Source organism: Megalobrama amblycephala, linkage group LG3, assembly GCF_018812025.1.
Source record: "Megalobrama amblycephala isolate DHTTF-2021 linkage group LG3, ASM1881202v1, whole genome shotgun sequence".
In the NCBI taxonomy this organism is placed as follows: domain Eukaryota; kingdom Metazoa; phylum Chordata; class Actinopteri; order Cypriniformes; family Xenocyprididae; genus Megalobrama; species Megalobrama amblycephala.
Genome location: NC_063046.1, coordinates 61616473 through 61642426, shown reverse-complemented (window position 1 = coordinate 61642426; position 25954 = coordinate 61616473). Strand labels below are relative to the sequence as shown.

Below are 25954 nucleotides of genomic sequence, written 5' to 3'. Positions count from 1 at the left end.
CAAGAATTACGAGGTGTGTCCCAATACTTTTGTCCATATAGTGTACATACACACACATGCACACACACACACACACACACACACACACACACACACACACACACACACACACATAAAAAAATATATAATAAGCATCCTGTGTTCCACAGAAGTCATAAGGGTTTTGGAACAATATTATGGTTAGTAAATCATGATATAATTATCATTTTGGGGTAAACTATTGCTTTAGTATTACAAACCCGATTCCAAAAAAGTTGGGACACTGTGCAAATTGCGAATGAAAAAGGAATGCAATAATTTACAAATCTCATAGACTTATATTTTATTCACAATAGAATATAGATAACATATCAAATGTTGAAAGTGAGACATTTTGAAATGTCATGCCAAATATTGGCTGATTTTGGATTTCATGAGAGCTACACATTCCAAAAAAGTTGGGACAGGTAGCAATAAGAGGCTGGAAAAGTTAAATGTACATACAAGGAACAGCTGGAGGACCAATTTGAAACTTATTAGGTCAATTGGCAACATGACTGGGTATAAAAAGAGCCTCTCAGAGTGGCAGTGTCTCTCAGAAGTCAAGATGGGCAGAGGATCACCAATTCCTCCAATGCTGCGGCGGAAAATAGTGGAGCAATATCAGAAAGGAGTTTCTCAGAGAAAAATTGCAAAGAGTATGAAGTTATCATCATCTACAGTGCATAATATCATCCAAAGATTCAGAAAATCTAGAACAATCTCTGCGCGTAAGGGTCAAGGCCAGAAACCCATACTGGATGCCCGTGATCTTCGGGCCCTTAGACGGCGCTGCATCACATACAGGAATGCTACTGTAATGGAAATCACAACATGGGCTCAGGAATACTTCCAGAAAACATTGTCGGTGAACACAATCCACCGTGCCATTCGCTGTTGCTGGCTAAAACTCTATAGGTCAAAAAAGAAGCCATATCTAAACATGATCCAGAAGCGCAGGCGTTTTCTCTGGGCCGAGGCTCATTTAAAATGGACTGTGGCAAAGTGGAAAACTGTTCTGTGGTCAGACGAATCAAAATTTGAAGTTCTTTTTGGAAAACTGGGACGCCATGTCATCCGGACTAAAGAGGACAAGGACAACACAAGTTGTTATCAGCGCTCAGTTCAGAAGCCTGCATCTCTGATGGTATGGGTTTGCATGAGTGCGTGTGGCATGGGCAGCTTACACATCTGGAAAGGCACCATCAATGCTGAAAGGTATATCCAGACATCGTCTCTTTCAGGGAAGACCTTGCATTTTCCAACATGACAATGCCAGACCACATACTGCATCAATTACAACATCATGGCTGCGTAGAAGAAGGATCCGGGTACTGAAATGGCCAGCCTGCAGTCCAGATCTTTCACCCATAGAAAACATTTGGCGCATCATAAAGAGGAAGATGCGACAAAGAAGACCTAAGACAGTTGAGCAACTAGAAGCCTGTATTAGACAAGAATGGGACAACATTCCTATTCCTAAACTTGAGCAACTTGTCTCCTCAGTCCCCAGACGTTTGCAGACTGTTATAAAAAGAAGAGGGGATGCCACACAGTGGTAAACATGGGCTTGTCCCAACTTTTTTGAGATGTGTTGATGCCATGAAATTTAAAATCAACTTATTTTTCCCTTAAAATGATATATTTTCTCAGTTTAAGCATTTGATATGTCATCTATGTTGTATTCTGAATAAAATATTGAAATTTGAACTTCCACATCATTGCATTCTGTTTTTATTCACATATTGTACAGTGTCCCAACTTTTTTGGAATCGGGTTTGTAGTATCCCTAAAGACTATAACAGTTTCAACACTCTAGTATACAATAAATAAATAAATAAATAAAACAGAACAACAAAAAAAGATATTGCAATTAAAGCATGCTATCAAAAAGCTGCACTGAAGCTAATTTATTGTGGTAGTATCACCAGAACTCATGCTAAGTACCTTCATCTTTTTTTAACCCCACTTCTTTAGGTTTCTCATCTGTATTGAAAGAGGGTAAAACGGTGAATGACAACCTGCACTTTTGCTTAGAAGTAAGTTTTGTAATTGTGGTAACTGACAAGTTAGTGAACACATGCTCCACTAAAACAGCAATCCAATATTTTTACTCTGATTCTCTGGCATCAAGTTTGAGCTTCTGCATAACATATTTAATGTGCTCTGAACATCATTTATGAACATTTTGAAAGTGTGGACTTTCAATGGATGGACAGAAATGATGAGAGAGCATTAAAAATATCTTAATTTGCAAGTCTTTTGGAACAGCATGAGAGTGAGTAAATGATAACAGAATTTTCATTTTTGAGTGAACTATGCCTTTAATTCATTTTCTCTGCCATAAATATGGTGTCAATTCAGTGCAATAACTTGCACATGTATTAACTTGATGAGTGCACAAAGAAAAATCTCAGTGTTTTTAGCTTACTGAAGACTTTAAATACTTCTTGTTTCGAAATATCACACACAGATAACCATCTCTATATCAAGACCACACCATGCAGGGATCCACAAAGTGATGCATTACATGGGGGACAAAGAGCGCCACTTAAAAATTAAACCAACTGTAAGGTCAGTTATCAATGATAGAATTAATAAATCCACTTCAGTCAAGCTTGGGTGCCAAAAGCAAAGTCAGAATAAAATGCTTCTTCAAAGACCTCAAGCAACACACCAATGGATGCCTTCCAACATGCCAGTGTCACAGAAACGCTACAACTCATTTCTTGTTGCAGCTTTCTCAGTGCAAGCAAACACGAGAGACAAATGAAAAAGGACAGCAGTGTCCATGAAAGCCAAAAAATATCTTTACAAGTAAGTTTGGAAGGGGCTGCTTGGATACGCTCTCCCTCCGACGTGACAGTCTTTCTTAAGGTTTTTTCCTTTGTAGCCACAGTAGCATTTTCTGAAGGGGAGAAAGTTATAGGAATGATACCGATAAACAGACAGACACACACACACACACACACACATAAATGAACCCTGACAATCACCAGTCGATGTGGCCCACAGCCGTTATTAACCACTGGATATAAGCCAAGTACTTTACACTTATCTGACATACATGTGCATCCTATTTTGAAAATCAGCAAGTGAGATGCTCGCCTCACTAGCACAAAACCAATTAGTAACATGCTATTTTTTAACACCAACAAATGACAGGAAACCTCAAAAGCAGAAACATTTCTGTATGAGACAAGTTCATGAAAGCAGCACATTTAAATGAAGTAGCACAGAAAAGCTTGTGGTTAGACCATATCCTCCTCTCATGTCTGAAAATGACTTTGTGTGTGCGTGTGAAAAAACAGAGAGAGACAGAAAGGAAATACAACTTCATATGGGTAGGCACCTTAGACAGACATGTAGGGGGAAGAAACATACACAAATAAAATTGCACTCACCCAACAAAACTTTGGCATCTTCTACATCAAAGTCTCCATCGCCATCAGCATCATATACTCCTCCAAGTGTGCCTTTCATTGAGCAGAGATAAAAGAAAAGATTGTTAAACAAATAAGTGTAAGGAGACCCTGTTTGCACTGTGCACAAGCTACATCTTTTAGGTGGTACTGCTCGTTATAAATAAACAAATCTTAACCGGCGATTCCTAATTTCACCCATTTTCGGATGGCCAAACAATGGGGTTTTGCTTTCGCATACAAACACACAGCGTCTCTGCGACATGACAACACTACAATTGACCACATGCACGGTTACTTCCTGGTTTTTGATAAGCCAGCTTGGGCATTTCCGGTGAACAGTTAGCTGATCGTTCTGTAAAACCGACACAAAACCATCAATGGTTGACTTTAATGTTGCATTTATATTTTAATGCAGTTATCGCCTAATTTGCCAGTAAACCAGTTTTATTGATTGCAATAAAGATGAAGCTAATGGGAACGTTTGAATTAGAAACGCTGTGTCTGTAATTAGATATGCACATGCAACTTTTTTCCAGCAATTCAAATGTTATTTTTAATGTGATGACCACAAATATTATTTGTTCATCCTTCTGAGATTGTCCCCATTTCTAAAAACCAAATGTTTCAAGAAATCCAACATTTGATAAAAATAAAAAGACAATAATTACCACTATAACAGATCATTTATTTGCACATACAGTACAGTCCAAAAGTTTGGAACCACTAAGATTTTTAATGATTTTAAAAGAAGTTTCGTCTGCTCACCAAGGCTACATTTATTTAATTAAAAATACAGTAAAAAACGGTAATATTGTGAAATATTATTACAATTTAAAATAACTGTTTTCTATTTGAATATATTTCACAAAGTAATTTATTCCTGTGATGCAAAGCTGAATTTTCAGCATCGTTACTCCAGTCTTCAGTGTCACATGATCCTTCAGAAATCATCAAGAAACATTTAATGTGTACAATTGTACAAAATATTTGTGTACAATATTTTTTTTCAGGATTATTTGATGAATAGAAAGTTCAAAAGAACAGTGTTTATCTGAAATCTAATCTTTTGTAACATTATAAATGTCTTTACTGCCACTTTTGATTGATTTAATGCATCCTTGCTGAATAAAAGTATTCATTTCTTTAATTTCTTTTCAAAAAAATAAAAATAAAAATTCTTACTGACCCCAAACTTTTGAACGGTAGTGTAAAATAATCATAAATGTTTCTTGAGCAGCAGATCAGCATATTAGAATGATTTCTGAAGGATCATGTGACACTGAAGACTGGAGTAACGATGCTGAAAATTCAGCTTTGCATCACAGGAATAAATTACTTTGTCAAATATATTTAAATAGTACACAGTTATTTTAAATTGTAATAATATTTCACAATATTACTGTTTTTTACTGTATTTTTAATTAAATAAATGTAGCCTTGGTGAGCAGACGAAACTTCTTTTAAAAACATTAAAAATCTTAGTGGTTCCAAACTTTTGGACTGTACTATATATTAGCCATTTCCTGTAATAGTTTTTCACTTTTGAATAAATATTAAACATTATAAAATCACTAGGTTTAAAAATACATTTTGTCAAGGTGAAGTATGAAGTACTCACAAAATCTCATGAAAAACAATAACTTTTCTTGTGAACGAATTGCACAGAAAGCGAGCGCCGCGCTCGGGCGGCATTATGCTAATATTTCACACTGTGACGAGGGCGTTTGCGGAAGTAATATCTGTATCGAGGCGTTTTAGGCAGGTCTAGATCAGTGTTCACTGTTAGAATAAATTCATTTGTGGGAGACTATGAGCTAACGCACTAAAAGAAAAAGAAAAAAATGAAAAAGCATCATATGACTGCGTTAATAAAGTCCATGGATTCTGGGGAATTCTGTGTCTCATATGCAGTGCCGTATGCATTCAGTTTCCATTTGTGAATCAGAGTCTGTTTTCTCTAGCCCTTCAGAAAAACATCCCATTCCTGTGCACAATTGGCTGAACAAAAGCAAAAAAACAGCAGTGTTGACAGAAAAAAACAAATCTCACATATACACATATATTTGACCCTTCCCTAAGAATTAAACACTCCACAGATCTGCATGGATCATTTAAGTGATAAAGAGAGATGAGTCTGCAACCCTGTTTTCAAAAGTACTTACCAAGCACACGGTTGTAGTCAACGAGGTCAAACCACACGACACCCACAGACAACCAAGCGCCCAGAAGAGCGAGCACCAACAGCCAGCTAAAGAAAGAGTTTCCCTCTGTCTTCTTTTCACTCTTAATGGCTGTATTTGCAACTGGAGGCTCTGAGAACACACACACACACACACACACACACACACAATCAGATACTAGATGTGTTGTAGTTGCAATAGTGTTGAGTGTACAAACTGAATTCCAACCTGAATATGAACTAAAGGTAATAACACATATTTTTAAACTTTTTTTTACCTCTAAGCGAAGAACAAAAAAGAATATATTGAGCCCTTAAATGTAGAATGAAAATCTGAAAGCAGAATTTGAATAAGTTTTCAAAAATGTTATATAGTTAAGCAATGACGAAAGCCAATTATTGTAGGTACAAAAGGCCAAGATATATTATGAATAAAGTCACAGGAAAAGTGTACTGTGACTATATTAAAATGGCAAAACCAAATACCAATTGATCTCTACCAAAAATAAAGAAATATAAATTACTTTGGTACTATTTTCCCAAGCAACTTTTTGTAATTTTAACAAAAACACCAGTTTTCAAGCATTTCAGCAGTGATTTCAGAGTGACTCCACCCACACACCCTTCTGATTGGCTGTGATTTTTGATTGATTTTTGACAGGCTTGTAGTTGTGACGCATCTGATAAATTGTGTCTGGTTAGGGCACAGTGTCAGCCATCAAAAAACCTGTATCAATTAGGGTTGCAAAGGGGCGGAAACTTAACCGGGGGAATTTTGGAAATATTCCAATTTGGAAACTTAACAAGAATTTACGGGAATTTATGGAAATTTACGGGAATTTATGGGAATTAATTGGAAATGTTGGGAAATTTATATAAATTTATAATATTTATATAAAATGTATCATATACACTGTGTGCAGAATTATTAGGCAAGTTGATTTTCTGATCATATTTTTTTTCTAAGCACATTTTACCAATTCCAATCCACATCAATCTTAATACCTACTATTAATATTGTTTTTAATCATTTATAAGTGATATATAATTGTTCATGAAGGCTGGAAATGAAAAATGCCTTATATTCAGGTGTGCAGAATTATTAGGCAAGTTTTCTTTTACAGGCAAAATGAGCCAAAAAAGAGATTTAACTCAGACTGAAAAGTCAAAAATTATTAAATACTCATGAGAAGGACGCAATACTAATGCAATACTAGAAATTGCAAAGTTAAAGCATGACCAAGGGACAGCAAAATGCTCATTGGGTCAGCGGGGTCATACAAAATCAGGTGGAAAAGAAAAGACACATGTTAACTGCAAAAGAGTTAAGAATTAAGGTGAAGAATTAAGTGTGAAACCATCAGGAACCCTTTAGTCTCCAGCGCCACCATTTTCCAGAGCTGCAACCTACCTGGAGTCTCCAGAAGTGCAAGGTGTCAGGATCTCAGAGACTTAGGTTAGCTAAAGAATCCTAAAAAATGACCCACACTTAATAAGAATCACAAGCTGAAGTGTTATAAAATACATGAAGACTGGGTTTTTATAGGCCTTATAGACAGACAGATTGAGAGTGACTCCTGAAGGACCAGCACCACATCCTCTTTTACCACTGTTTGAAGAATTTATCTTCCAGAATCTGGCAGTAAAGTGTGGGAGTTCACTTTTAGTCCATCTCTAATCCTGAAATATCCGTCTTGCAGAGATGGACTAAAAATGATCTTCCAAAACTTGATATGAACTTGAATATGATCAGAAAGTCAGCTTGCCTAATAATTCTGCACACAGTGTACAAACACAATATAAACATTGTTTGGTCATAACATTAAATTTCTTTTTCGCATTCAATTAATTCTAATTTAGTAAATATGTAAAATAAATATTTTGCAGCAGTTGTTATGTGTTATTTATTTCAGTGTCACACGATCCTTCAGAAATCACTCTAATATGCTGATTTGATACTCAGTTACTGTCAATGTTGGAAACAGTTGTGCTGCTGAATATTTTTTTGGAACCTGTAATACTTTTTTTTCAGGATTCATTGATGAATAAAAAGTTAAAAAGAACAGCATTTATTCAAAATAGAAATCTTTTCTAACAATATCACTTTAATATCACTTTTTTTTTATCAATTTCACACATCCTTGCTGAATAAAAGTATTAATTTCTTTCAAAAAAAAAAAAAGGAAAAAATTACTGACCCCAAAATTTTGACAGGTAGTTTATATTGTTACAAAATATTTCTATTTTAAATAAATGCTGTTCTTTACATTTCTATTCATCAAACAATCCTGAAAAAAGTATCACAGGTTATAAAAATATTAAGCAGCTCAACTGTTTCCAACATTAATTGAGTATCAAATTAGCATATTAGAACGATTTCTGAAGGATCATGTGACACTGAAGACTGGAGTAATGATGCTGAAAATTCAGCTTTGCATCACAGAAATAAATTATATTTTAATGTATATTAAAATAGAAAACCATTGTGTTGAATTGTAGTTATATTTCACAATATTACTGTTTTTTCTGTATTTTTGATCAAATGTGCATGTTATGGACTGGGGCAATGCACAGTGCATGCAGGGGGTGTGTCCTCAATAGCCCTGCAGTAAGTCATGTGATGCGTGAATGTCAGGGTAAAAATTCAACTGAAATTGGATTAAATCTGGTTGTTTTAACCAAAATTATGCTGCAAGAGTTTTTTTTCCAACTACATGTAAGTACCCTGTTATAGGCTAACCTGCAATTTCGCAAATTCCCTGTTTATTCCCATAAATTCCCATTAATTCCCATATATTCCCGTTAATTCAATCAATCCACCTCAAGTTTTATAAGTTTGGAACGACATGAGGAGAGTAAATGGTGACAATTTTCATTTTGGGTGAATTAACCCTATAATATCGACTTGGTACGTTTGTTCCCCCCATTGGTGTGATGGAGCTATCCTTTTTAAAAACTGGTAATACTATATCTTCTGGCTTATTCTTTGACAGTACATGTAACACTCTGAAATGAGGTCAAAAATTCAATGAAAAAAGCTCCAGGGAATGGATCTCTCGCAGAGGCGAATAACAAAGGGTTAAAAAAGTAACATAAGGATTGTATTACACTTGCCTGTCTGGCAAGGTCATCTGTATGTTAAATGCACTAACAGTCATGTGATCATCCTCTAACCGGCTCTATTTTTTAGCCCAAACATAAAAGGGGAGTGGCTACATACATGTGGGCGTTACCTCATAAGGTTGACAAGGCCAATATTTAGTAATTAGTATCGCAACGATTAGTCCGTCCAAACACAAGCAAATATCAAACACACATCTGTTAAATGAAATTAATGAACGTATTAAAAACAACACAGTAGGCTACAGAGAGTTGTTTCACACGCAAAACTACAGTGAAATGTTGCATGAACTGCAAATGCCATAACAGTATAAACAATTACACAAGCTCACACTTTAAGAAGTATGCAGTACACAAACACACACGAGATGAACTTCAGACTTCATGCTCACACCAGCACTGAGTTCAACAACCCCGTATGAAACGTTACACTGTATCTGATCCACACCAGCAAAAACACCCCATGCCTGACCACAACAGACTCTACCTGTCATTTCGGCTCCGTCTACACTGATTTCTCCCATCCTTGTGGGTTTAAGTTTTTTTGAACAAAACTGCAAAAGAAAAGCAAAGCTTTTTTCTGCTCACATGAAGCACTTCTCACTGGTTTAGCTGCAACACGATATATGCACTGCCTCCTGGGTATTTTTAGTGCTGCTGTACACACACCCTCTTTTAGACCTCATATGGGGACAACAGTTATAGCTAAACACACACGCACACAATTGACCCTTCACTAAACCCGCCTCCCAACGTTTCTAGGTCTAAGTTTTCATCCGACCATCTCCCATCATTCTGTAGGGAACTTATCCCAACATTGTATTTTGGCTGCAATTAGGTAATGCTGGTTATGTAACCAAAATAAAATAAAATATAAAATAAAATATGTAAAATACAATTTTATAAAAATACCAATCTGGTATGTATGTTTTAAGTAGTAAAAAACATTAATATTGTGTGTGTTTACTTTTATTTAGGTGATAAAATACAAAGTTCTCTCATGAAACTCTAGATGGCGCAGGCTGATCGGTCCTCAACTCAACCTGCTTGCAACCACAACATTTTCTATAGAGCACAGCTGATTGGTTCCTGTTGTATCAGTAGCCAATGAGCTCAACCTTCAAATACTTGGTCAGCGTTTGCTGTAGCAGTTGCAACGTGCTTTCAGAAACCCTCCACCTTCCCCAGCTCCACCTGCGGGTAATTCATGTACGCTATATTGTACAGCAGCAGCAGCGTGTCTTGTATGTGGGGGATGCAAAAAGGTGAGAACATTGCACGGGGTGGGGCATGGATTTTATTTTTAAGTTATTTGCTTTACATTCTCATTTGTAGTTATTACCCTATATGTCCAAAACTGTCATTTTTCATGAAAAAAATTAACATATTGTTTCAACATTTTACCAATTAACATTTGGTTAAAATCTCATGTTATAAAAGACGAAGTGCTATGCAGGATGTTTAAAGGGATAGTTCACCCAAAAATGAACATTTGATGTTTATCTGCTTACCCCCAGCGCATCCAAGATGTAGGTGACTTTGTTTCTTCAGTATAACACAAATGATGATTTTTAACTCCAACCGTTGCCGTCTGTCAGTCGTATAATGCATGTCAATGGGAACTTCGTCTATAAGAGTAAATAAAACTTGCATAGACAAATCCAAATTAAACCCTGCGGCTCATGACGACACATTGATGTCCTAAGACACGAAACGATCGCTTTGTGCGAGAAACCGAACAGTATTTATATCATTTTTTACCTCTAAAATGTCCAACTGCATTCAGCATTCGGTTACTGAGGTCCGCATATACTTCAATGAGAGCGAGACATCACTGCCGCTGTCAGAGCACGATCAGACCTCACTAACCGAGTGCTGAACGCAGTTGGACAAGTGGTGTATTAGAGTTAAAAAATTATATAAATACTGTTCGGTTTATCGCACAAACCAATCGTTTCGTGTCTTAGGACATCAATGTGTCGTCACGAGCCGCAGGGTTTAATTTGGACTTGTCTATGCAAGTTTTATTTACTCTAATAGTAGAAGTTCCCATCCACTAGCATTATTTGACTGACAGACGGCAACGGTTGGAGTTAAAAATCATCATTTGTGTTCTACTGAAGAAACAAAGTCACCTACATCTTGGATGCTCTGGGGGTAAGCAGATAAACATCAAATTTTATTTTTGGGTGAACTATCCCTTTAAGACAATACTGGCTGATAAGATGGCAATACTGTTTGCCACATAAAATAAAATAATCTGGAAGACGTATTTTTTAGTGTTTGTTCATCTGCAATACGTCTATAGGACGTTTCCTATCAGATGTCAAATAGACGTTTAGAAAAAGTCTTTAAGATGTTTATGATTTAGAATGTATAAAACTGACATCTTAAAGACGTCTATCAGATGTTTGTGAACAGCAGATTCATTGGAGATGAAGTGATCTTTAACAGACATCTCGCAGACGTACGTGTGCTCACAGGTCTCACACTGCGTTTGTCCAATCAATGACACAGACACCACAAATATGCAAATAAGGATGTCTGCAAGATGTCTGTTAAAGATCACTTCATCTCGAATGCATCTGCTGTTCACAAACATCTGATAGACGTCTTTAAGATTTTTACATACATTCTAATTAATAAACATCTTAAAGACATTTTCTAAACGTCTATTTGACATCTGACAGGAAACGTCCTATAGACGTATTGCAGATGAGTAAACACAGATGTGAAAACGCACATCAAATAGACGTCTCCGAGATGTAGGTGTGCTATCAGGGCGGGGTTTAGTGTGAAACGTCAGTTTATGAATACCCAGGATTAACTGTTAACTGTTAAAGTGTGAAAGCCCTACTGTTTACGCCAGGGAAATCACTGCAGAAATGTTACGCTCTTTATCAGCAATGCATGTCTTTTTAACTATAAAACAACATTTTTAGGTACCATAGTTGATGTACCTTGGAGTACCATGTGAATGCTCTTGTAGTGAGACATTTCTAGAGTCATATCTATCTAATACCACTCTACTATAACAGTGCCGCAGTACTTTTTGGAAAGAGATCTTCCAACTGCAATCCAGACCAGTCAGAGGCATCAAGAGAGAGTATCACAGCTTTCAATCTTTGCAGCCTCTATCATTAAATACACCCATTCTGGATCATAAACATTACTGTCACTACTGAATGAATAACACACTGATTATTTCATCACGTTTTCGCGTTTATCTCCTCATAAACAACGTTTTGTTCTGCTATTATCTAAATAATACTGAAAAATGAAAGCATTTGCTCCGCATAAGGAACAATTTGTTTGTATGAAGCAAGATCCGAATGAACGTTACCTTTTCTTGACTGGCTGCGAGCAGTTTTCTTCTGCTTCATGATCACAGAAGAGTTTGAAGAGGCTGTCAAGGACTGGTTAACTCTACAAGTTCTGCATGACTCTTGTGCAGAAATCTCTTTCCCGTCTTCTTCCTTCTTCTTCTTCTTTGGAGAATTGGCGTTTTCCGTACTATGGGCTCATTCCGCCACCTACTGTTCCCTTTTCCTCACAAGGATGATGGTTCAGTTTCGCAATCACTCTTATATTAACTTATATTGAGGATTCCATTCAAGTCAAAGACTTTAACAAATCTTTTTTCTTCGCCGTTTTCACACAGTTTCACCATCTAACACTTTTAACTCTTATCAGAAATAATCCAAAACTTGTAAAGAAAGAATCTCCCATAAATAATTAAGAAGTTTATAATAAAAGTAGATTGCAATCTTTGTCATTATATTGAAAGTACAGTGAAATGTTGTTTTCCTCAAGGGAAAGATTACAGAATCATTTTTTTTTCAGACTTTTTTCCAGTTCCAGAAATGGTGGGATAATGTTTCAGCTCATTTTTACAGAATTCACATTTATTGGTCATTTAGATTTTAAATCTTTTGATTATATAATCTTTGACAGGGTATATTCTTTGAATAGTTTTGAAAGTTACCTCTTAAAGTATAGATTGACTCCATACTTGTTTTCAATACTGTATATTACATGATATTATCTATATTAGACCAGTTGTGGAACTGCTACTTGCCCAGTAGGGGTCAGTGTTTTACTGTATGTTCATTGGCATTGTACATGTTATTTTATGCGTTGCCAGGTTAAAAAAAAGTGATGTGTGCGTATTGAACACTGATTTAAATATAACATTAGCTGGTTAATATAATGTTTTGTCCGAATTGTTAGAGGTGTTATGAAGACTGAGAAAATGATGAAATCTGGCACACAGATAGAGGACAGTCTGAACATTAACCACAGCAAATTTAGAGTATCTTACTCATTCCCTCTAGCGCCACCAACTGTCCAAAAGTCATGTTTACGCTAAAAACTTTTGAACCGTAAGACCTAGAAACAAAATTCATGCCGAGACTACGTCATTTTCCGTCATGAAAATTTTTCCGCCATTTTGAATTTTTCGAAAGATCTACTTTTTTTTAACTCGCCCTATACGGTTCGTCTGATTTTCACCAAAATTGGCTCACATCATCTTTAATTATTAAAAGTTTTTTGATAAACCAAACCGTTCTCGAATAACAAGTGAACGAATTCGGAGAACATTTTAATAAGTACATTTCATCACAAGCATGACCTGAGGCTACTTGCAATGTTTCAGCACAGCGCCACCTACTGGTCAGGAGATATGAAAAATGGCGATTTTTGCTTATAACTTCTGAATGGTTTGCCCAAAAATCATAAAAACCAATTTTCCCATTTCGACTATTTTGGGCGTCAGCCATTTTGAATTTTGTCGATACTGGATTTTGTCGACACCATTTTGAAAATACTGTGTTTTACGAATGCATTAGCTTATTGTTATCGTTCATTGGCACCAAGCCCTGAACGTTCTCAAAAAATTGAGACAACGCCACCTTGTGGTCAAAAACTATAATGAAATAAAAATTTGGTCTAAATTGCTGTTCGCCATTTTGAATTTCTTTGTCCGATTCTCACCAAAGTCAGCTCAGATCATCTTCAGACTATGCCAGAAAAAGCTGATTCTGAGGCTGTAACTGGCATATTGACACCAAACTTTATATGTGTCATCGCCACTCTGATCACATGACATAAATTTGGTTACAGCGCCACCTATTGGCCAAAAGTCATATGCAATGAAATCATATTACGTAAACATTCCTTTAAGAGAAACCATGATGTTTTCAGTACAAAACCCACACAGAACACAGAAACATACACAATCACACTGGGAGCATCAGTTTACAGGGACACAAAGGTTTACTGCAATTCTATCTCTTCAAAATAAAGTTGTCATGTAATTGAATTCTCTACTGTTTTTCATACAAAACTGTCTTCAGCAGTGCATAGTCTTTTAATGGCTTTCAAACAGTAATTTTAACAGCATTTTTATTACGACTGATTTACAGCATGAGTGTGCTGTAGTGCATGTTGATGATTATTCAGAATGCTTTTTGTGAGATATTTCAAGAATTGAGAGGAACTGAAATGAGCTTCAGGCTTTTAACACAACATATTTAAAGATAAAGGAGAAGAATTAAAGAGTTAGTTCACCCAAAAATGAACATTTGTCAACATTTACTCACGTTCATGGAACTCAAAAATATATATATATATACACTGCAGAATAATCCATGACTTGTGTGCTATAAGGTTTGGAACAACATAAAGGTGAGTAAATGATTAAAGAACTTGCCGTTTTTGGGACACTATCACTTTAAAGGCAAAGCAAATATCTCCTTTCTTTGCCTGTCAATAACCTCTCAAACTTATATAAAATCACATGATGCGGACACACGAATGAGCAAATGTGAGCCCTCCAAACAGTGGCCGAACAGCTGTACAGTTTGATCCGCACATCTCACACCTCAGGAATAGAATGATCCATTAGTGACTTTACAATACTGCTGGACATCCTGCAGTGAGAAAGAGAAACGAGAGGAAGTAAAGCCATGTCAAATATTAAAAACAGACTTGTGAGATGAAGACTTGAGTTGGCATTGGGTTTTGGGTTTTCCATACCTTTTCATCATGTGTTCAAAGATGACCACTGGCATCACAGTTACAGTGACGACGCCTCCGCTGGAATTAAGGATGTCCATGATTTGGGAGTCCTAATCAAAGAGATCAAATCAAATCTTAATCAAGTCGCCTGCTTGTGTTGTACAGGGAAAATATGCACGCCATTTACCTTCAGTCCAATGATGTTCTGACCGTTGATCTCACAGATCTGATGGTCAGTAAGGAGGCCGTTACGTGCAGCTGAGCTGTCTTGTACTATTGAGATGATCCGACCCTTTTTATAAATAAAGCCCAGCTGCCCGTTCATGTCCTTGTGAAGAGTAACAGATCGCTCCAATGGCCTGCAAACAGTGATTTGAATACTGGTTTATAATTTCATTATGAACATGCATGTTACAGTATAACATTTTTCCTTCCCATCCTTTGGTATTTGTGCCAAAATAACTCAAGAAAGAGCAATATAATGCATGACTTCAGATTTACAGTGGTTTGGTTTTGAAGAAATAATTCTTAGTTTTAATGGGATTCAGAAAGATGATCAAAACACATGGAGTAGATCAAGTCCATCAACATCCTCAAAGCTACACAGTCGTTTCCATTTCATTCAGTAACATTAGGCAGTTTTGATTTATTTGCTGTTGAATCATGTTATTTATCATGTGCATCAGCAATGCTTCTATCACTTGTTTCTGCTTCACTTCACCTGTGTTTTGATCGGGAGATTCTGTACTCTTTCAGAAGATGCGTAATAGCGCCCCCTACCGTATAACAGTGAAAACATGGATTGAAGGAAAAACTCGTCAATGGCAGGAAAGAGTTAATGGTGCTGTGTGGAGCCTTGCACATGACATGCAGGAAAAAAATAATAGGCTAAATTGCGCGCACGATTTAGCAAATGTAGGGAATGAAATAGTAAATCGCGAGCACAATTTAGCAAATCGAGGGAAAAAATTAGTAAATCACATGCACAATTTAGCAAATCGAGGGAGCGAATTAGTCAATCGTATGCATGATTTAGCAAATTGAGGAAACAAATTAGTAAATTGCGAGTACGATTTAGCAAATCGAGGGAACGAATTAGTAAATTGCGAGCACGATTTAGCAAATCGAGGGAGCAAATTAGTAAATCGCATACACAATTTAGCAAATCGAGGGAAAAAATTAGTAAATCGCATGCACGATTTAGCAAATTGACGAACAAATTAGTAAATCACATGCATGATTTAGCAAATCGAGAGAACAAATTAGTAAATCACACGCACAATTTAGCAAATTGACAAAAAAAATTAGTAAATCGCGGGCACGATTTAGCAAATCGAGGGAACGAAATAGTAAATTGCACGCACAATTTAGCAAATTGACAAAAAAAATTAGTAAATCGCGGGCACGATTTAGCAAATTGAGGGAACAAAATAGTAAATTGCACGCACAATTTAGCAAATTGACAAAAAAAATTAGTAAATCGCGGGCACAATTTAGCAAATTGAGGGAACGAAATAGTAAATCACATGCACGATTTAGCAAATCGACGGAACAAATTAGTAAATCGCGAGCACGATTTAGCAAATTGACGAACAAATTAGTAAATCGCATGCACAATTTAGCAAATCGAGGGAAAAAAATTGTAAATCACATGCACGATTTAGCAAATTGACGAACAAATTAGTAAATCACATGCATGATTTAGCAAATCGAGAGAACAAATTAGTAAATCACACGCACAATTTAGCAAATTGACAAAAAAAATTAGTAAATCGCGAGCACGATTTAGCAAATCAAGGGAATGAAATAGTAAATCGCGAGCACGATTTAGCAAATCGAGAGAACAAAATAGTAAATTGCACGCACAATTTAGCAAATTGACAAAAAAAATTTGTAAATCGCGGGCACGATTTAGCAAATCGAGGGAACGGAATAGTAAATCACACGCACGATTTAGCAAATTGAGAGAACAAAATAGTAAATTGCACGCACAATTTAACAAATCGACGGAACAAATTAGTAAATCGCGAGCACGATTTAGCAAATCGAGGGAACGAATTAGTAAATCGCGAGCACGATTTAGCAAATCGAGGGAACAAATTAGTAAATCGCATGCACAATTTAGCAAATCGAGGGAAAAAATTAGTAAATCGCGAGCACGATTTAGCAAATCGAGGGAACGGAATAGTAAATCGCGAGCACGATTTAGCAAATCGAGGGAACAAATTAGTAAATCGCATGCACGATTTAGCAAATTGACGAAACAAATTAGTAAATCACATGCACAATTTAGCAAATCGAGGGAACAAAATAGTAAATTGCACGCACGATTTAACAAATCGACGGAACAAATTAGTAAATCGCGAGCACGATTTAGCAAATCGAGGGAACAAAATAGTAAATCATGCGCATGATGCATGACTTTCTTGCATGTCGTGTGGGGCTCCGTAGTGCTGTACAGTGTTGGGCGTAACGCATTGCAAGTAATGCAAGTTACATAATCAGATTACTGTTTTCATGTAACTAGTAAAGTAACTTTGTTTTCCCATTTATTTACTCACAGCTCTCCATGTTGTTAGAAACTGGGAGTAAGTGGCATAAGTGTGCACTGAGTAAACATGATGGTTACTGAAGTTCTATCAGAATATTATGTAAACAAGCAAAAATTAAATATGTAAAATAATGCAAATCTACTTTATGTATTTAATCTCACTTTATTAACTAATGTCTTTGCTGCTGACCTTTGATGACCCAATTTGACCAAACTAATGATCAAAAATGACTTTAGATAAACATCACATTTGTGTTTCATTATTTTGTTTTATTTCTGAAGCAAGAGTGTCAAACTTTCATCTTCTCCTGTGATCCAGAATGGCAGCAGAGCTGAAAGGTTTGTTTGAGCGCCGCCCTCTACTGTACAGACGTGAATTTGCATTTCCTTCAGCCTGAGGCTTATTCATTTCACTTTTGGTTTACATTTGCCAAAAATAGAACTTTTTTGTTATTAAAAAACAAACAAGCAAGCCCAGCCCATGTGAGAAAAATAACGTAACGCATTACTTTCCATAAAAAGTAACTAAGTAATGCAATTACTTACTTTTTTTAGAGAGTAACGCAACACTGTAACGCATTACTTTTAAAAGTAACTTTTCCCTAATGAAATTTATTTGCCACGACTGATCTGTTCTTACAAACCAATTTAGTTTTTTTCCTCCCCTTTTCCAAACTGCATGGACCCCAAAGATTGCCTCTTGTGGTTATATTTTTATAACATGCTGTGTGACAGTTTGAGGTTTATTACAAAGGTTTGCTCTGCTGGATAACTGTAAGACTAAAACTACACAACAAACCCTCCCGTGTCTGATCTCTTCATGAATTATTCAGTCAAAACAACCTGATCCTCATAAATAAAACAGCATTAAGCATTTGAAACCTGCAGATATGCTCTACGTATGGTGTGTGTGTGTGTGTGTGTGTACCTGTCTCGCACAGCCAAAGTGATCCTCTCTGGGTTGGCGTTCTTAAGCACTTTGTGTGCATTATCACTACTCCAGCCAGCACATGATTTGCCATTGATCTGCAGAATCTGATCACCAAAGCGCAGCCCTGCCAACGCTGCAGCAGTGTTCGCCTGCACCAACTGCACAAACACACCCTGAAACACAAGTTTGGAAGCGTAAATCAAAGGTTACTGTTACACTTTAAGGGCATGATGTTATGATATGAAGGTGGATGTCATTTAAAGAAAACAACAGCTATGCGTCTGTCATGTTCTCTTGCGTTCGGATGCTGGTGTTTGGGAACGCAGTCGTGTGAGACGCTTCTGGAGGAATTAAACCAAATCATTCTGATGACAGACTTTGACTCGGGCGTTTCAGAACCACAAAACCAACACTTGAGATGCTGCGATGCGATTGGTCCGCTGGTTAGTGCAGTTATCCAATCACGATTAATACATTATATTAATTCAAAAGTAAGAGTTAAAGAATTCATAACATTGGAGAAATACATTATCCACGGCTTTGAGGCGGAGGCCAATCTTCCCATCCATGTCTTTGCACAGCACCACCTCCCGTACACCCTGCCGAATCTCCGCCCTCTTCACCCCCAGGTCACTTCCTGTTATCGGGGCTGCCGTCCAGCTCGTTCCAGATGTGCAGACACTGAGAGCCTGAAAAAGGCATTGGGGGATATTATATTATTACTATACAACAAAGAATATTTTGTCCAATGAGCTACAATGTACTTCAGTTCAGTCATGAAACACTAGGGGGCGCTGACTGATGGTCCTTTACATGCAATCACATCATTACTGCATGGCACAAGCTGATTGGCAGCCAATGAGATTGCTTGCTCAACATTCACATGTTTGAGTTCCTCTGAACCCCTCCACCTCCCCAGCTCCACCTGCCTAGATCTGCTGCAGGATTCATGTGTCTGTTTATGCAGCAGAAGCAGATCGCACATGATCACAGCAGCAAGTCTGTGTGTCTATTAGCAGAAATAAGTCCATATTTACCCTGCAGCGTAGCAGATCAAGTACGCCAAACCAAATACATTCAAAAACATGCTAAAAAAACTATTCTGAGAGTTTAAAGTGACTACAAACAAGCTAACTACATTAAGTACGCAATTACACTGCAGGTCTTCAAATTCTGGTATGTTGATTATATCTGATTGTTTTGATGACCAGCTTCTTTTAAAAGTGACCCATATCCATATCTTCATTTACACTATACGCTTGGTGAAACAACTCAAGGTAGACGTACTGACCTGGTAAAAGCTTAAGGGTTAGTTCACCCAAAAATGTAATTTCTGTCATTAATTACTCTCCCTCATGTCGTTCCACACCCGTAAGACCTTCGTTCATCTTCAGAACACAAATGAAGATATTTTTGATGAAATCTGAGAGGTAATATAATATAATCAACACTTTCAAGGTCCAGAATTGGAACTAAAGACGTCGTTAAAACAGTCATGTGACTGCAGTGCTTCAACCTTAATGTTATGAAGAGACGAGAATACTTTTTGTGCGCAAAAACAAAACAAAAATAACAACTTTATTCAACAATCTCGTCTGTTTCATTATCCTTACCACAGTAATCACAGTGAAGGCTTCCGTGTTTATGTCCGAATGCCGACTCAGTATTGGCCAAAGCTGATCATGTGATCAGCATGACGCATACATGTGATGCTGACGCAGGAGCCGGCCAATAATGAGTCGGCCAATTAACGATGTCTTTAGTACCTTTCTGGACCTTGAAAGAGTTGATTATATTATATTACCTCTCAGATTTCATCAAAAATATCTTAATTTGTGTTCTGAAGATGAATGAAGGTCTTACAGGTGTGGAACGACATGAGGGTGAATAATTAATGACAGAAACTTCATTTTTGGGTGAACTAACCCCTTAGGCTGAAAAGGAAGTACACACACTCACACACACACACACACACACTCACACACACACTCACCCCGCTGGTCTGGTCGATTACTGAAGAGGAAAGCGTTTGTAGAGCATCTGCACTGAGATTCAGACCCATAAACTCATTCAGCTCAGGGTACAACCTGCTGGAAGCACCTGAAGACAGAGACGGACGACAGAAAAACACTCTAAGCTTTGGGTTGAAGTGAGAAAGATCTGATAATTCAATAAATCAAATACCTGCAAAAAGGAAAGAGATCAAGAGATTTTAGAGCAAAGCAAAAGCTTAAGACTATAAAAAATCATACATTTTTCATAATTTTATTTACTTTTCCAGGCCTGAAAATATCAGTTTTAGAATTCCATGACACAATATACACAATCTAACGTCAAATATACGGTATCTGATCCTCACCCATCTCTTCAGAGTATGAACTCGGCTCGTTCTGGACGCTGGAAGGTTCAGGAAGAGCTAAAGCTTTTGATGGGCTGGCAGTAGGAGTGTTATGAGCCTACAGGGGAAAAGATATTGTAGAAATTATATTATATTCCCATTATATTATATTATAGGTCAGCTTTCTGTGTATGTGACCTACCTGCATGAATTTATCCACCTTCATGTCTTCTAGAGATGGATACAGTGACATGATTATTATCCTGTTTCCAGATCAGTTTCCTGAAGAAATGTTGAGACACAAAGACAATTTCATTTACTATCTAAAACCATAAAACATGTAAACATTATATATAACGATATATAATTTGGTTTATTTATTTATTTTTACGTTTCCTTATCAGCGTGTTTTGTTTGGGTGCATTATTACGTCACAGTCTTGTCGTTGTCAAACAGTAATTTTCGCGTTATAAAGATATTAAATGACAAACAGGTCGTTCGCGCAAAGAAGGTCGTTTGTTTTTTGAATGTACAGATTTAGCGCTTATATGGAGAGATAATAAATAATGATACATTATAGCAGTGAGTGTGACACATTAACGTTAGCGCGTTCTCTGGCGCTTTGTGAGGATGATGATGATGATGATGATGATGAAGCACACTCACCTTGACGCTACAGAAGTATCAGATGATCGCGCGCCTGTCCAGTTGTTTCGGCAGTAAATGTTTGACAGCTGATTTAGTTCGCTGGGTCTCGGAGGTTATGGATGTAATGTCCGTGGGTGTCCTGGATGAGGGAAATATACACTCGAGCGCATGTCATCATCATCATCATCATCATCATCATCTGCGCGAGAGCGCCCTCGTTCGGCTCGAACAGCTGCGCGCGCACTAACCTACATAAAGACTTGACTGGACTGAGACTGACCGCTGCAGCAGCTTCTGAACGGAACAGTTTATGAGGATTATGTTTGTGGTGAAGTCTGTTTTATATTTATTTATTTATTTATTTTGCTAATTTAAAATACTTGTGAATTAAGACATCATTGGCCTGTTGCTTCTGATGGACAAAGTATAAAAATAATGTTCTAAAATGTTCTAAGAATTTATTTTTCTAACATACTAACATACTATGTAAAAAGAATTCATGATGCATAGAAACATGACACACACACACACACACACACATAAAAAATGAAGCATTGGTTACTTAATTAATCCTCCACAGCAAAAGTGTAACTTTTAACAAATTATGCAAAAACTTATTGTGGGATTTTGGACATCTAACTCAGATCCTATTTATGTGTAAATTTCACTGTTTCACTGTCGCATATGCAATCTTTTGGAACTTCACTACAGTAAAAACCTGTTGAAACAAAAAGAAAATATGGTGATTTATGAGGTATTTGGGCAAAATTGTTGCCATCTAGTGGGAAAAAAAAGAAGAAGAACAAAATAAAGGTATGGCTGAAGTGTTCTATGCATCCACCTGATTATGTGCTTAGAAAATATACATTTGGATATTTTTTTAGATATTATCCAACTACACTCTAAAAAATGTTGGGTTAAAAACAGCCCAAGTTGGGTTGAAAATGGACAAACCCAGCGGTTGGGTTAAATGTTTGACCAACGTGCTGGGTAGTTTTATTTAACCCAACTATTGTTTAAAAAATTACTGTATTGCTTGCTTAAATTGAACCCAAAATATGCTGGAAATTAACATTTATTAATATGTTTAATAAATGAGCATTTATTAATAAGATAATGAATAATAAACAATAAACATTTATTAAATTGCTTATTAATAAATGTACACCTTTTGATTATTATTGTTGCCTCTAGTAATTATGTGTCTGATTTTTAATTTCTCACCTATTTTGGATTCATTTTAAGCTAGCCATATAGTCATTTTTAATCAGTAGTTGGGTTAAATAAAACTACCCAGCAGGTTGGGCAAACATTTAACCCAACCGCTGGGTTAAAACAACCCAATTGCTGGGTTTGTCCATTTTCAACCCAACTTGGGTTGTTTTTAACCCAACATTTTTAGAGTGTAGATAACTGTTAAAATATTGTGTAATTTATATATATATATATATATATATATATATATATATATATATATATATATATATATTACATCAAACTTTAACAGTATATATATATATATATATATATATATATATATATATATATATGTAATATTTGATGTAATATTCACATATTACATCAAACTTTAACAGTATATATATATATATATATATATATATATATATATATATATATATATATATATATATATATATATATATATATATATATATATATTACATCAAACTTTAACAGTATATATATATATATATATATATATATATATATATATATATATATATATATATATATATATATGTCAGAGGCGTGAAGGAACACTGTCCAAAAGCGACACCCTCAGGTAAAGTTACAGCAGGAGTGTGCATCTCTCGTGCCTCCCTTCCCCTCATAGAAAACCAATAGACCCCCAAAAAGTGTGTATGTGTGTGTGTTTTTACAACTTGGTGGATTTACTGTACATATACACAGTTTTAGGGGTTATGCATTACGTAACGCAAGATTTTTTCCAGTAACTAGTAAAGTAATGGATTACTTTTAAATTTGCAACAAAATATTTGAGTTACTTTTTATCCCCATTCCCCCCCAGCTCTCCTGTCCTCATGTTGAGAGAAATTGTAAGTGCCGAGATGTTGTGTGTAAACATGATGATTATTGTAGTTTTAGACTAAATGTGAGCATACATTTACTCGTCTACTTCTTCTCCTGTGCCCTATTCTTCTGTATCACAGCTGAAAGGTTTGTTTGTTTACTGTGTTTGTCCTGTACAGGCGTGAATCTGCATTTCCTTCAGCCTGAGGCTTATTCATTTCACTGTTGGTGTGAAAGGGGTTTAACATTTGCCAAAAATAGAACTTTTCTGTTGTTATAAAAACAAACAAACAAACAAACAAACATCCGAGCCCAGATGAGAAAAAGTAACGCAACACATTACTTTCCATAAAAAGTAACTAAGTAATGCAACTAGTTACTTTTTTAGGGAGTAACGGAATATTGTAACACATTACTTTTAAAAGTAACTTTCCCCAACACTGCATATACATAATAGTAACAGCATCACATGAATTTAATGAAATGTTGCTACAAGTTGTTATTTTCCTACACTTTCTCGTCTACCATCATATTTCCCTTAGTATATGATTATGTTCACCTGTTTCTTGTTCAGTTCTTGAAATCTTGCATATGTAAACCCTCAGTTTGATTCTCTCTTTGTTCAATGTTGTCTTTGGTTTAAGAAGCCGTCATGTTCATTGAACTATAGATTATCTTCTGATTTTGTGATAATTAAATTTGAATTGCTGCAAATAGACCCACTTCTCTTCATTTTGTCTGACCAGCAGAGACACATATTAGCACTTTACTGAGTTATGTAGCCCGTTTGTGCAAAATGCTACATTTTTATTGATATCATAAAAATATTTTTGCATTGAAAAGAAAGTCTTTGAGTCAAACATACAAAGTCTATAATAACAAATAGAATCATAATTTAACACACACACACACACATATATATATATATGAAATATATCCATTTCACAGGCTAAGATCCTCATATTCCTTCTTGCATCGTACGCTTTCACTGTCAGTGGTGGAGTTTGTTCTTCTTCTGTATCTGAGGAGGACGTCCCGTGAGGGTGGCAGAACTCCCAGGCCCGCGCGGCCGTTGTCTGGATCCAGCGTGACGTCAGCGTCACAGAGCTGTAGATCGTAACGCCACAGTGTTAACGCGAGGAACTGTTTGATCTCGTGCACTGCAAAAAACCGTCCGGGGCACTCGCTGACACCAGAACCAAACGGCATCAAGAAATGCTTCAGTCGTCGGCCGCTTTTGAAGAAATGACTCTTACGTTGACCTCTCTCATCCAGGAAGCGGTCATATTTGAACTCCTAGGACACAGAGGAACATTGCATTCACATGTCTGGCTGTGTTTAAAAAGTCACTGAGGTGCCAAAGTTTTAAAATACATTGTGTGATACGCTTAATAACAATTACATGCTGTATCAGGACTGTGCTCCGGTGATTATTTGAAATCTTGTATACACGTTAGTTAGACATGTTTTTTTTTTTTTCATTTCTCTTCCATGCAGTAAAAGAAAACTACTTCAAACTGAAATCCTTCAAACTTCAAAACTATAAATACTTCAAAACTTTCTGGTCAGGTTTCTCAAGCCAAGTTCAAAGTCTGTTTACAAATTTTATTCATCTAGTTCATAATAGATATATATTTTGTATATATAATAGGTATATATTTTGTAACAGAACACATGGTACATTTTTGGAGAACCAATCCTAAAAAATGATAAATATCCTACAAAAGCAATTAAATTGTAATAGGTTCCATGTTTTGTGTACCTTGTGTTTTTGTTATATGGACTTTTAGTTTGCATTTTGCCCTGCTCTGTTCCTGTTTGTAGTTTTCTTGTTTATTAGTCTTTGATTGTGTCTTGTTAGCTTGTTTTCTCTTGTCTTTCCTTTGTTCTCAGTAGTGATGGGAGAAATTAAGCATTTCAAAACTTTTAATCAGTTGAACAAATTGCTTCACAAAATGATTCAGTGTTTCGAAGCACCTGAAATCACACACGCTGGTGACCCCTGCTGGTCATAACAGTGTGAATGCAGCAAAAACTCAGTCAAAACATGCATAAAAACACCTTTTACAAACCAACTGCAAATTATTCGCAAAGGTTTCAGAGCATCATCCTAGCAACCACCCCAAGTACCCTAGCAACTGCATAGCAACACCTTAGCAACCACCCAGAATACCTTAGCAACCGCATAGCAACACCTTAGCAACTGACCATTTCTATCTATCTATCTATCTATCTATCTATCTATCTATGTTTTTCTGATAGACTTTAATGCCTTCAAAACATTAAAACTTCAAACTACTTCAAACTGAAAACCTTCAAACTTCAAGCTTTTTGGTCAGGCTTTCTCAAGCCAACTTCAAAGTTTGTTTACAAATTTACATCTTAGCAACCACCCTGAGTTCCCTAGCAACCACATAGCCACACCCTAGCAACCACCCCAAATGCTTAAGCAACCACATAGCAACACCTTAGCAACCACCCCAAATACCTTAGCAACTGCATAGAAACACCTTAGCAACCACCCAGAATATCCTGGCAATCACATAGCAACACCCTAGCAACCACCCCAAATACCTTAGCAACTGCATAGAAACACCTTAGCAACCACCCAGAATATCCTAGCAACACCCTAGCAACCATCCAAACCAACTTTAAACTTTAAAACTACTTT

At 36.4% G+C, this 25954-nt stretch overlaps 3 protein-coding genes across 6 annotated transcripts in view; all 3 read right to left on the bottom strand.

The window, feature by feature from the left end:
• The window catches only part of unm_hu7910 (un-named hu7910), a 33364-nt gene extending 21073 nt beyond the window's left edge, over positions 1-12291 (bottom strand). The window contains exons 1-4 of one of the 3 annotated variants that reach the window (XM_048186431.1): positions 12086-12291; positions 9230-9296; positions 5606-5755; positions 3423-3494 (exon numbers count right to left, since the gene is read on the bottom strand). In XM_048186431.1, coding sequence (XP_048042388.1) covers positions 3423-3494; positions 5606-5755; positions 9230-9266 — 259 coding nt within the window. In that variant the 5' untranslated portion in view covers positions 9267-9296; positions 12086-12291. Of the gene's footprint in view, positions 1-3422; positions 3495-5605; positions 5756-9229; positions 9387-12085 lie in introns of those variants that run through there. The other 2 variants (XM_048186429.1, XM_048186430.1) reach the window with 2 other exon arrangements.
• Positions 12292-13996: 1705 nt separating this feature from the next.
• On the bottom strand, positions 13997-21445 carry LOC125265878 (syndecan binding protein (syntenin)). The gene is made up of 9 exons (XM_048186428.1): positions 21250-21445; positions 20786-20865; positions 20605-20701; positions 20239-20345; positions 18773-18934; positions 18243-18418; positions 14951-15122; positions 14782-14873; positions 13997-14675 (listed from the first exon to the last, which is right to left on the bottom strand). The coding sequence occupies exons 2-9, from the start codon at positions 20834-20836 to the stop codon at positions 14621-14623; spliced, it is 912 nt and encodes a 303-aa protein (XP_048042385.1). The 5' UTR covers positions 20837-20865; positions 21250-21445; the 3' UTR covers positions 13997-14620.
• A 2624-nt stretch (positions 21446-24069) lies between these two features.
• LOC125265875 (cytochrome P450 7A1) overlaps positions 24070-25954 on the bottom strand; it is a 62333-nt gene continuing 60448 nt past the window's right edge. For both annotated transcript variants that reach the window (XM_048186424.1, XM_048186423.1), the window contains exon 6: positions 24070-24579. In XM_048186424.1, the coding sequence (XP_048042381.1) occupies positions 24226-24579 (354 nt within the window). In that variant the 3' untranslated portion in view covers positions 24070-24225. The remainder of the gene's footprint in view (positions 24580-25954) is intronic.

Excerpts from the sequence above, each read along its gene's own strand:
- LOC125265878 (XM_048186428.1), bottom strand. The coding sequence starts at position 20,836 with ATGTCACTGTATCCATCTCTAGAAGACATGAAGGTGGATAAATTCATG. Across the intron at positions 20,346-20,604 it reads TTCATACTCTGAAGAGATGG|GTGCTTCCAGCAGGTTGTAC; the intron begins GTGAGGATCAGA and ends CTCTGTCTTCAG. Across the intron at positions 15,123-18,242 it reads ACTTTGGCTGTGCGAGACAG|GCCATTGGAGCGATCTGTTA; the intron begins GTACACACACAC and ends CACTGTTTGCAG.